Raw genomic sequence first — 13,771 nt, forward strand, 5'->3', positions numbered from 1 at the left:
TCAGTACTCCCACAGGGCCGAGCTGTTGGCGCTGAGTCCGTCGCCCTTGAGGGTGCCCCCTTGGTCTCCGCGGAGGTATTTGCCGTTCTTGCCGCGGACGGCGATGCGGCCGTGCTCCGGGAACTCCAGGGTGAAGTCCTCCGGGGTCTCTCCGTCGGAGCACACCAGCCCTGCGCTGTTCACGTACCAGAACCGCCCGCTCACGCCTGTAGGGGAAGGGCCGAGACAACGTAAAGGGAGTTGATGTGTGACCCACGGGGCGGATGACAGTGGCTCCAATCATAAGGCTGCCAACTGTGATCGCAACTTTTTGTCATGTCAATGATCTGTGTTTGCTGTACACACAACACGAGAGGAGGAACCATGAATAAACTGAAGGCCCGTTGTGTTTTAGTTAGTGTGTCTGTGTGTGTGTATGTTTGTGTGCCCATGCCTGTGTCTGTGCGTGTACCTTTGATGTGGTACGCTCCGTCATTGAAGCTTAAGGTGAAGATGTCGTAGACAGATCGACTGGCGTCCAGCGTGTTGGAAGTCTTGTGGTGGCAGATGTAGCCGTTCTCTCCTTTGAGGATCAGCATTGGTCGATTGATCAACTTCAGATTGAACTGCTCGTCTTCGCCTGGTCACATGAGGGCAGCAAAGGGAAAGAGCGAGGAGATAATGGTTAAGGTCCACAGAGTGCAAAAAACATTAAAGAGATCAGTTTGATAAATAGGGGCTTACCAATGGAGTCGCTAACGGCTAGTAGCTGGCCATTCTTCTTGGTACAGACGTATTTACCGTTGTTGGCTCGTATCGCCATTCTGTTACCCATCCACTCCAGTGCGAACATGGTGTCGGCTGATCTTTATTTTAGAGGGTGACAAATATTGAAACAGAAACATAAAAGTATAAAATAAAGCAGAATTGAATGTTCTTCATACAGGTTGAAATACTACCTCATAACTGGAGCTTCTTTTATTGTTTTAAACTTTCTAAGACAGCCTACTATTGCCGACCACCCGGAGAGACCCAATAGGCCTACGATCTGTAGGTGTGTATTTATTATTCAACATATGTGCATTGGGTTTATCCCTTGTAAACGAAGGCACACCATTTATTTATTATCCTTTCTTTCTCTCTCTTTGCTAGTAAGTGACTCTGTGAAGGATCCCACACCCACTTGTGCGGAGTTCCCTGCCGCGTCTCTTACATGTCGGTGGCAGTGGTCTGTATGCCTCCGTGGGCCACCAGGGCCCAGTAGTTCCCCTGACTGGTCCGGAAGATGCACTTCTTCGTCTCCCTGTCGATCTCCATCTGGAACGTCTCCATGTTCGTCTCGTCTTCCTGATTGGCCGACAGGCTGACTCCTGGGAATAGAAGAACGAATCAGCATTTTAATAAGAAGGGTAGTTGGAAGTCATCAAAATGCTGCCCTCGCGTAACCTGCTTACCCGGCGCTCAACTGGCGGGGGAGATATTTTTTGAATTGAACGTAGTTTGACCCAAGTGGTATATTTGATTTACTGCGTTGTAAATAAAGGGAAAATATAGACTATGACTCGTTGACCTCCGCTGCTCTTCATTGTGTTTCACCGCGGTTGTAGTGGGCCAACGGTGGACCCCAACTACTCAGCGGGGGAACGCAGCAACACAACTCCTAATCAGCGTTGTATTGTTATGTTTAGCTTCAGCCCAGCGTGGGGTAGCGTGTAATCACGCGTGTGATCCTCGAATGTTGGGCGCCCTTATAAGTGGCTCAGACCGGTCATAACTCCTAGACCTGGCCTAGACTCACTGATTGCTGAATGAAGTATATGGGGGAGAGAGGGGGTGACACAGCAAGAGGCTCTGCATACCGCTGACCCCCCCCCCAATCACAAACACCATCACTTATTATTCCATCTGGGTCTCATCTACCTCCCTGGCTGCAACTCAAAAGCTCACCAGTGTGTTTGCTCCAGCTGTACATTGTTAGAATTAATCCCATCCAGGATACTGTGTTTATTAATACAAACATGCTCTTTGTATAAACATTGTACATCTAGGTCCACAGGAGAAAGCTCACACAGGTGCACGCAAACGTATATGTATCTTGTGAGCATTGCAGACCTCATGTGCAGAGCTTAGCCAAACGAAAGCCTAGTACACAAAGCATTGCCGACTGAAGCGTATTCACAGCAATACCGTAATGGCATGGGTCCACATTCTCTAACAATAATGATCACCGTTAATGGGTTTCGTTGTTTTTTTATGAATGACACTGCTTAATTAACACCCAGGCACAAAATAGGCACCTTTTGACTGGCAAAACAATTAGTGAACATAGCTTAGAATCCAATTAGTTTCACATGGAACTCTCACTTGGCTGAGAGCTTGTCATTATCAACCCAAGAATTTGAATGCACACACACACACACGCACGCACGCACGCACGGACACACACACACACACACACACACACACACACACACATGCACATGCACACATACACACAGGGATAATGCCCTGGTTGAATGCTGCTGAAGGGGTTGGTTGCGTGGCAGCCAGGTGGTAGAATCTGTTATTATGGCTGTGAAAGACATGGCAAATCTGTTCTAATAGTTATTTTTCTACTTCTCCCTAGATCTTAACGTTATGATAATACATATTTGCCACAACCCCCTGCCACAACCCCCTTTTCTTTCATAATCCTTTAATAACCTGTTATTCCTCCGTCTCCTGCTGCTCTGCTCATCTGGCCTCTTCCTCTTCTCGCTCCATCTTCCCTCTTCTTCACCTCCCTGCCCTGTTGACTTCAAACCTTCCTGCCCTGGCCCCGCCCCCTTCATCCCTGTGATCAATCCAATCATAATTGGACTACGATCCCCACACTCCTTCCCTTGCAGTCTGCTCGATGAGGGTGTAAACAGGGAACAACAGAGAGCATTGCGTGGTCTGGGTTAAGTAGGTTCAACTGATGAGCACCAATGCCGCTGAACCAAAATCAACTGGAGAATATTAAAATCTACATATTTTTAAAAAGCAACAAATGTGCGACTATATAAGTGGATAAACCAATGCTTTATGCAGCCCTCTGGTTGTACCAGTTTGTGCATGTGTGCCCAGGGTGGTCCTGGCTTGTCACCAAGAGGTTGGTCACTTACTTGTCTTTCACTGACGAATCAGTCTGTGGACAAGTCCATTCATGTGATGTGCATTCACTATAAGCCCTGTAAGGACACAGTTGCCTGAGTGCTCCCACTCGCGAGCACGCACACATTGGATAAACAGCTCTTTTGAGTCCACACTGCTGATTAAACTATCTGTTTGAATGGAACCACTCCCTCCTCTTCCCGGTCCTCTGTGCTTTCTATGCGCTATCCAAAGAACCATTGTCCCCCATCATCTCTTTCTCTCACTCTCTCTCTCTCTCTCTCTCACTCCCTCTCCTCCCTCCCTTTCATCTCTCTATTTCTCAATCTCTCTCTTTCATCCCAACTCAATGTCATGCTCTGTTTATCAATTTAACATGTCCATTTCACACTAATCCAACTGAGAGAGACGAGTATGGGGGCGGTTTGGGGGATTGGGGGTGGGCTCAGCTGGTCTCTCGCCACACCTATCTGACGGACCGAAAGACAAAAGAAGAGCGATGGAGGGGTGGGGGTGATGGTGGTGGTGGTGGTGGTGGTGGTGGTGGTGGGGGCGTGAGGAAGATGGAGATGGAGGGATGAGAAAGGGCATGAAATGGAGAACGTGGGAAGAGATTGGATAGGATGGAACCCAAGCCATGAATCCGGAGATATCAGTCACAGCACCGGGGACTAATTTATCTGAGAGACCGTCTCTGACCCCCCACCTCCTCCTCCTCCTTCTCCTCCCCCCCCCCCTGCTCCTGCCCCTGGTCAGGCATACCAAGCAGGCTCCCTGGCCACCGTGGAGACACACACACAGCAGAGTGCAGTACATGTAGATGATGTGGAGCTCTGTATCGCGGCGGCAGAGCTCTCTGCATTGCTTATGTTCCTCACACAACATGATGAGGAACATAAGAATACCAAATTATATTTAGAATACCACATTTTTGGGGGATGTGCACACACACACACACACACACACACACACACACACACACGCACACGCACACACGCACACATGCACACATGCACACATGCATATGATTTAGAAGTGCAACATTTTGGACCAGTTGCAAGTTCAAGTTCCACTTTTGGGTGTTGTCCTGGAACTAAAGCAGGCCTGACTAATCAATCAGCGGTAGATGGCTCTGACATCCATTATTAATGGTAACGTGATGCGCTCCAACCCCACTATCGCCTATTTTCTCCTTTCTTTCAGCCTTCCCATCTTTCACTATTGCATTTTCCTTTCCTGTCTAACCCTCTATTCATCTTTCTCTCTTGTCTGTTGCTAGTCCTGGGGCTTTGAAGAGGTGTGTGTGTGTGATATTGTGTGTCTGTGTGTGTGTATGCGTGTGTGTCAAAGTGCTTTCTAAGTATGACACCATTGCTTGTGTGCGTGTGTGTGTGTGTGTACAAGGGCGTATTCAAGCTTTTTCAACTTTGTACTCTACATGCTATGTATATAGTACGTATGCCTGTGTGTGTACGCGTGTGTGCGCGTGTGTGTACGTGTGTGTGCGCGTGTGTGTATGTGTGTACTTCCCTCCCCACCTCCCTTTTCGATGGATCACAGGCAGGTGATGAGAGAAACAATGGCAAGGCCATCTCAATTGCACCCACACATACACACAAACACAAACACACACACACGCACACACACACACACACACACGCAAACGCACACATAAACACACAGACTGAGGGACATACAGAGCAGAAACAAGAAGCAGAACCATGGAAATCGTTTTGTGTACGTGTGTGTGTGTGTGTGTGTGTGTGCGCCTTTGTCCATACAAGCTCCCACACACAAAATGCAATACAACAAAGAATTGTCATTGTTCAACCACTTGTTAATGCTAACATTCTTACCATGTTTGCACTTAAAATAGTCAGCATGACACCTGGGCTCCCCTGGGACCCGCGGCTAAACCGGTTGATTTATGTGCGAACGCACAGGGTGACAATAGGTGTACTGGGCTGTCTACCTGTCCCCCCACCACCACCAGCTGCCCTATTGTCCCTATGTCCTCTGAGACTCCCTTTGCACTGTTATCCTGGTGTCCATTCTACTGTGTATGTGTGTGTCTCTCTCTCTCCCTCTCTCTCCCTATCTATGTCCCCCTCTGCATTGCTTCCCCTCCGTCCTTGGGATTCATATTTTTTGATATCTCTTCTCCTTCCTCATTCATTTGTTTTCTGGGTTCACCTCACTTCCTGTTTCCTGTCGCCTGGCCCCTCCCCTCCCCGCTCGGCTTTTGATCCTTGTTCTTTCATACTTTCCTGTTGTTTTGCTCGTTTGCCTCATGCCCAACTTGCAATGTTTGTGCCCCTAGCCACACTGGAGTAGAAATCCCATCCCTGTGCATCCCTTTAGGCTTCTGTCTTTTTACCTGTTGGAGTTTTACACCAAAAAGAAGGAGAGTCTGGGAGTGACCACAGAATTGCATTGAATATTAAAGCCATTTGAGATGTGAGGGCTACAGGAACGCGAGCCTGACTCTGTCTCTGGAGCATCCATTATGTAGCATTTCTTTCCCAGAGTTTCATAAATGTCATGTAAAATATTACATCTCAAACCCCACCTCCCATAGTGCGACCTCCTCCACCTTGTGGGATTTGTGTACAACCTGAGCCTGCATTTGCTCTCTGCGCTCTCAGGACCCCCAACGCTGAGAGAGACATTGTGAGCGGGTCGCACAACTCCCAGAAAAACTTTTTGAATCGTGTCCGTTGCATTTTGACAGCGTTGGGGCTTGCATCCATGGGAGTCGTTTTTGTAAAAAAGGGAAGGCCACATTCTCCTTCATGTTCATGCCTGTCAGTCAGGGAGAGAACGCTGACCAGTGCCTAACCAGGAGGCCCGCGAGGGGGACAGGATTTGGCCCAGGTAAAGAATCAGCTAGGGTTTCCAGACCTTCTATGAACAGGGCCCGACTCCATCAATAATTCAATGTGCTCACCTCAGCTCAATGTTGGCAAACCAGTGGGACCGTGTATGTGGACAACTGTGTCAGGGAAAGAGAAAGCTTTTGTTTGCACAGGACAAGTGTATGTAGAGAGAGAGAGAGGGGGGAGGTGGCTGGGGAGAGGGAGAGAGAAAGGGGAATATTTTTTGCATGTGTGTGCATGCCTGTTTGGGATACTGCCTCATTCTTTCTCAGTAGCGTCTTGGATCTCAGTACATTTGCGTCAGTACATTTACATCAGAGAGTCCGAGTGCAAAAAACGGCACAGACAATAGCGACGACCCGAGGCCACTTTCGTGTATCTTGCTTTTCTTAATGAATTCATAAATCTTGGCCATCGCCCTGCCGTTAATGCTAATGAGGTCCCCGTAGCACAACACATGACAGCGCTCTGGGAATCCATGTGTGTTACAATGTGCGTCACAACCATTATCCCCCCCGCCCTGTTGCCTTACAGATCTCCTAACCAATCAGTTCGCTGTGTGTATGTGCATTTGAGAGTGAGTGTGTTTGTGTGTGTAAGTGTGTGTCTGTGTGCGTGTCTGTGTGTCTGTGTGCGCGCGTCTGTGTGCGCGATTGTGTGTGTGTGTGTGTGTGTGTGTGTGTGTGTGTGTGTGTGTGTTTGTGTGTGTGTGTGTGTGTACACGTTTCGTTAGTCATTTGGTTATTGCCTCCAGCCCCTCACTACTCTCCACGAACAATGACGAAGCAGCGATACAGTTACAGCATTCAGCACTGGCCGGGGTAACTCTAGCCCACAGACAAGAATCTGCCGCCCGCCGACCGGTGTCACGGTCGTGTATGGCCCGGTGGTGACAAACGCTATTGGTCTCGAACCCAAACCACTTTCCAATCCTCCAGGCCTTTCACCCTTTGGAGCAGAGGCAGGAAAGGCCCTCTGGGCGAGATGCCTAGGGTAGGCCCCATACGGCGCTGTAAGGAATAATCCAAATGGACCGTGCTTGCCTGTTTTCTTTGCTGAAAATTCGAGCTGTGTCTTATCGTGTTTGTGCGGGCCGGAATGAGAGGAGGGGTAATCCGTCAGCCCAGCCGTGGGGCCGACCGGCCTGCATGCTGATCAGGTACAAGCTGATCAAGTGAAACCCACCCCAGCAATAGACTGAGGCAAAGGAAACCGGCTGTATCGGAGGTCACAAGAATGTGTAGTTAGTTGATGCTTACCTCGGATTAAAACATCATGATGTTGATCGTTTCATAGAGTTATAACAGTCTGTTAAGTCTCTCAGTGTGACGGGACCATTTGTCACACTTACAAAAAAATACAATTTGATGGTGTATGGAGGGGACATGGGGCGGGAGACGAGGGGACATTTGTCTCCCAGCCAAAAGGAGTTTTAATCCCAAGGCCGCCTTAATGCACGGGCTTACCTGGGCTGAAGCCCCAGGGCCTACGAAGATCAGGGGGCCTATCATGAGCTGCAGTAAATGCTTTTATATTTTTTATTTTATTATTTGATGATGATAGGCCCCCCGATCGGCGTAGGCCAAATGTGATCTTTTTTTTGGGGCTTACAAAGGTCAGAGGCCTATCACGAGCACCCCCCCCCCCACGAAACCTCTCAGCCCCAGGGCCCAATGGCCGGTTAATGCAGGCCTGTTGATTCCCCAATGTCGGCACCCATCCTGGAACAAGTTGTCTAGCCCCTAATCTGAACATTAATATCAAATAGGAATGTAACACAGAGCAGTACGCCTCTGCCTCAGTCATGTTGATTGAGAGAATATTAACAATTAACCAACTTAACAAACTTTCCCTAATCCACCCACCTATTTTGGATCAAACCCTTCATTTCACAACACTTTAGCAGCACAAACATTGTGTTAGTTTTCTCCACTTCACAAAGGACTGGCGTACGGGTGAATCACCGTGTTAAAACAAAAGGTGTATTCTCCACACCTCTCCAATGTGGCCGATCCCCAACCCGGGTATCCTGGAAAGATCTGAGAGGCCCATCATAGTGCGGATATGCAGATTAAGGCCCACAAACACCAAAGAACACATTATCCATAATTACCACCCCCATCAGCTGCCAATCACCGGAGAGTAGTCTACTCACTGCCGGCCTGTGAATATTCATCGCTTCAGTCCACTAATGTAGTTCCTGTACATGGAGAGGCTCGGTTTCCCGTGGGGCGTATCAGTGCACTGTATAATGGTAGGCCTGTAGTGGTAATTGTAGTAGTCTGTGAAGTTGTAGGTAGTGGTCACTCTACTCCCTTAGGTGTGTACGTGGGAGTTAAGTGTATGCTCGCGCTCACCTTATCATTAATCAAGTTCCACCGGAGCAGAGGTAGGTACTTTATGTGTACCACGCGTTGAACTCGAAATGCGTGATTCTCTGCAGGAAGTCACTCCATGTGTCAAGGAGTGTTAGGGAAATGAGTTTATGGTTGGATCTATGCATGTGTTTGCCTATTTCCTCGCCTACAGCCAGTGCTTTTACATGTGTCGGGTGTTCGATCTCCAATGTCCTCAGACTCCCACTAGGCGTCCTTGAGCAAGGCACCTCTACCCCAACCTTGCTCCACTTTAAGTCGCTTTGGACAAAAGTGTCTTGCTTAACGACCAAAACAGTAAATCAGGGGGTTCCCATCATTCAGGGTGTACACGCCCCTGGCCACGACGCGCCTACGTACGTCGGCTTTTATCGGTCCACATTCCTACCTTGCCTGATGGACACGTATCGCCGGTTGGCCGCCATCAGCACCACCTGCGGGTGGCTCTCCTCCAGGTCAAACAGCTCGTCCTTCCCCGGCTTGGAGCACCGCCCGGACCTCAGGGTGCCGGTGGGGCCCATGGGCGACAGGTACTTCCCCTCGCAGTCCTTAAACGCCAGCTTGCCGCACTTCAGCTCCAGCGTGTACGCCGTGGCCTTGCCGCTCAGCGCCACCAGCTTCCCGTCGTTGCCCAGGAAGCGGCCGTCGCTGGTCTTGAGGCAGTAGCTGCCGTCCCGGTACACCATGATCAGCAGGGCCTCCACGCCCCACGGGATGTTGCGGTCCACCGCCACCTCGCCGTCCTCCGTGGCCAGGTGGGCGTAGCGCTTGCGGGCCACGGAGAGCAGGTTGACCTGCGGGTGGAGCGCCAGGCGGAGCGCCCACAGCTCGGCGTCCGTGATGGCCTGGGCGAAGCAGGACAGGTGGTCCCGGGAGCCGCCGAAGAAGCGCAGGTGCTGCTCCGACTGCAGCGCCCAGCGGCCGTCCGAGCGCGCCGCGATCAGGAAGCGGCAGTCGGCGTTGCGCCCGTCCGCCTCGCAGGTCACCCGGCCGTCCTGGTCCGAGGCCAGGTAGCGGCCCAGGTGGCTGCGCAGGTAGACCACCTGCCCGTCGTGGGACTCCTGCTCCAGGGTCCAGATCTGCTTCTTCTTCAGGCTGGGTGCCGAGGCGTTCACCTGGAGGGGACAGGGGGCGAGGGAGACATGAGCACACCGAGAGCATGACTCCACTTTGAATGGTGCGACACTGTTGTCGACGTGTGCTGCCCGACACGGCTCCTCATGGGTACATGACACCGACAATACAAAGGTTAGCAGGGCTCTTTATCTGTCCAATAGCGTCCTATAGTCAGTGGTCACCTGGATGTCCGGTGTGATATGAAACGGCATATGCTTTTACCTTAAAGCCGAAGGCCTCTGCAGTCAGGTAGCGGCCCTCATAATTGATGAGGCCAAACTGCAGCTTTAAGGGCCGGTTCCCATTAGCAGGCATGATGACCTGCAGTCCAGCAGCAAAGAACAGGAGGCGGGAGTGAGGTTAAATAATGGCAAGAAGTTGTCAGGCAGGAGGCGAGGCCACAGAGAGTGATGAAATGAGAAAGGCAGAGGGACAGGAAATCAATTCATTAAGGTACAGTATATAAAGCACTCACCAGACCACAGACCACTACCCACTGCCGCCCTTTCCTACACCCTCCCACAACCTCTGACTCCGTTCCGAGACATTTTTCCAGCCTCCTAATTTACTTACTGTGGTTTTGTGGCTTCCTTCACAGCACGTTCCGGCGTTCTAATTCCAGTTTCCTGGTTTAGGAAGTCTCTCTTTCTTTTTCCCTTTTTTTTCTCCACTGAAAATATATTTTTCAAATTCTGTCTCGCCCTTTCTCTTTCTTGGACTCCCTGGACTGAATGCTAGTCCTTACCCTCACCTTGGCCCAACTTTTCTATCTCTCGGGGCAGTTGTCGCTGGCTACTCCTGGTTGCCCCTGGTTACCCCCAACTTCCCCCTACAACCCCATCTAATCTGGATTAATATCAATGAGGTCCAAACGGTTAGATCTGGAATGACATCACCGGCGCTGTCCCTCTCTCCCTCTCTCTCTCTCTCTCTCTCTCTCTCTCTCTCTCTCTCTCTCTCTCTCTTTCTCTCTCTATTTCTTCCTTTCTCTCTTTGTCTCTCTCTCTTTGTATCCCCCCCCACTGCCCCCACCTCTAGCTTGCCCCTGGATCAGATGCAAATAGCATCCGACTCCCCCCACCCCTTCCCCTGGCCCTTTGCGCTGGCTATCACCTGTCTGTTGTCGTGGTAACACAGGTGTCACTCTTTCACCGAGGCCGATGGCCCTGAGCTCAGAGAAGGGTGCTCTTCACTCTGGTGGTGGTGCTTGTAGCCCGGGGATCCGGCGGCGTGGTGGTCACAGGTGCGGTGGGAGACATGTTCCGTGTTCGGTTCCTGGACGTGTTGCCACTGGTTACATTTCTTCTCTTTATTTTACTCCATGGCGTGCACTGCAGAGCACAGATACGATGGCTGTCACTCTGCTGAGCTGACAAAGACTCTTCTTAGTGTCTTATAGAATACTGTTGTACTTAAGCTCTCTCTCTCTCTCTCTCTCTCTCTCTCTCTCTCCCCATATGTGTGTAATCCTACCTTTCTCTGGCTCTTTATACTGCTCTACTCTCTCGTCCCCGCCTCCCTTTATCACGCGGCGGTTTATACACAAAGACGAGGTAACTAGAAACAAGGCACGTGCACGCGTGTGTGGGCCGCAAAGCCACACATCTTGAAACAACAGTCTTCAAGATGTGGACACACACACAAACACACACAAACACACACACACACACACACATGTTTCGCAGATGCACACATAAACCCTATTTAGCGAATTTAGAATCCTAATGCATATACGCACACACACACACCCCCATGCACAAATACATACATACAAACACACACACACATGCACATGCCAATGCAAATGCATATACAAACGGGCACATACATGCAAACACATTTGGACAGGGCAATGCAAATTCAGATATGTACACAAGCATGCACGCATTCAAACTCGCAGCTAAAAACACAAACATATGGACAGGGAAATGCAAATACAGATATGCATTCATACACGCACTCACACACACACACACACACACACACATGCACACCCACACACAAACACACGCACACACACACACACACACACACACACACACACACACACACACACACACACACAGAGGCTCATACAGGGACACACAGGGAGAGTTGTTGAAACCAGAACGCTGCCTTATCCTTGGGGGTGAGAGGCCAAGGCAGCTCCTCTTACACGGCCCAGCCTGGGGATTCATTACACAGCCTCTCTGATGGCAGCCTGCTGGGCCAGACTCTCCAGAGTGGGCCTGGGTGTCAGAGAGGTGGAGCTGGTGCTGGTGGAGGGGGTGAGGGGGTGAGGGGGTGAGGCAGTGAGAGTGAGGGCGAGACTGAAGGATGGAGGAGGAGAGGAGCAGAAGGTTGATCATAGTACGGGCTGTATTAACAGGTAAACACGGGGGGGTTCAGCCCAGTCCTTGAAACCAGGCTAGGCTACTGCCATTGCCGCACACACATCCACACATGCTCACACACACACACACACACGCACGCACGCACGCACATACACACACACACACACTCACACACACACACACACACACACACACACACACACACACACACACACACACACACACACACACACACACACACACATGCATGCACACACAAAGCTTAAACGAGAACCCACAATTTAACTCCCATTGACCCTTTGACCAAGTTTTTTTGTTGCAAAACGGCATAATAATCTGTGATTCAAGAGGTAGCCTATCAACACAAAGTCTCGTTATAAAACAACCTATCCACCGTCCATCAAGCCAAACAAAGCGGTCGTTATTCCAAAACATTATAACTAAAATGTCTTCTTCTTACAGTAATTACGAATCTACGCGCTCTACTCTGCACAGCCAACAGAGGGTGCTCCTGCTCTGTAATTCAGCACGATGAACGAGCCGTGCATCCATGTGCCTTTGATCAATTTGTATCACATTTATTCTGAAACATATTCAAAACACATGAAAAACACTTTTAAACAAAAGGCTCTTGCCAAAGTGTGTTCATCCTTCTACTCAGCGTGCTTTCATGTACGCCAGAAAGCCCTTCTCTCTCTGTCACACTTTACTTCTTCAACAAAACACTCAGAACACAGAATGAAATCACAAAACAGAACTAACAGAACCAAAAGTCTAATGTGTTCAAGAGAAACATACAGACAGACAGACGGACACCCCCCCCCCCCCCCCACACACACACACACACACACAGAAAATCAAAAAATAGCTTTCACACATAGTATTCACTAATACAAAACCAAAAGGCCCTCCACTGCAGTGCTGTTGTGATCAGTGCTATTATTTTCATTTCTCTGACTATTATCAGGGTAAGTGCAGTCCCCTCCTCGTGTGTATCCTATCCCACGCATCATTAGCTCCCCCACTGTGGCCCCGGGGCCCGTGTCATCGTCTGTTGATGCGCTGGGCGCCCCGGTCGCCGTCGGCATGCCGACGCCTGTCAATAGCCAACCAGATGTTTTAGCGGTGTCACCCACCATCCCGCCAGCACCACCACCGACACCATCAGCGTCTCCAACACCCTCCCAGCACTGACACCACCACCACCACCACCCTCCCAGAACCACCATCACCACCACCACCCTCCCTCCACCACCACCACCCTCCACCACCACCACCACCACCACCCTCCCTCCACCACCACCACCCTGCCTCCACCACCACCACCACCCCCTCCCTCCACCACCACCACCACCCTCCACCACCACCACCACCACCACCCTCCCTCCACCACCACCACCCTCCACCACCACCACCACCACCACCCTCCCTCCACCACCACCACCCTCCCTCCACCACCACCACCCTCCACCACCACCACCACCACCACCCTCCCTCCACCACCACCACCCTCCCTCCACCACCACCACCCTCCACCACCACCACCACCACCACCCTCCCTCCACCACCACCACCCTCCCAGAACCACCATCACCACCCTCCCTCCACCACCACCACCCTCCACCACCACCACCACCACCACCCTCCACCACCACCACCACCACCACCCTCCCTCCACCACCACCACCCTCCCTCCACCACCACCACCCTCCCAGAACCACCATCACCACCCTCCACCACCACCACCACCACCACCCTCCCTCCACCACCACCACCCTCCACCACCACCACCACCACCACCCTCCCTCCACCACCACCACCCTCCCTCCACCACCACCACCCTCCCAGAACCACCATCACCACCCTCCCTCCACCACCACCACCACCACCCTCCCAGAACCACCACCACCCCCCTCCCACCACCACCACCCTCCCTCCAACACCACCACCACCACCC

At 51.1% G+C, this 13,771-nt stretch overlaps 1 protein-coding gene across 1 annotated transcript; it reads right to left on the reverse strand.

The window, feature by feature from the left end:
• On the reverse strand, positions 1-9,796 carry fscn2b (fascin actin-bundling protein 2b, retinal; the record flags this gene model as incomplete). Its single annotated transcript, XM_079756382.1, has 6 exons — positions 1-206; positions 452-619; positions 724-845; positions 1,193-1,349; positions 8,754-9,480; positions 9,704-9,796. The coding sequence occupies 6 exons, from the start codon at positions 9,794-9,796 to the stop codon at positions 1-3; spliced, it is 1,473 nt and encodes a 490-aa protein (XP_079612508.1).
• Between the last annotated feature and the right edge of the window lie 3,975 nt (positions 9,797-13,771).

Source organism: Pollachius pollachius (genome assembly GCF_949987615.1).
Source record: "Pollachius pollachius genome assembly, chromosome: 19".
NCBI classification, from domain to species: Eukaryota; Metazoa; Chordata; class Actinopteri; order Gadiformes; family Gadidae; genus Pollachius; species Pollachius pollachius.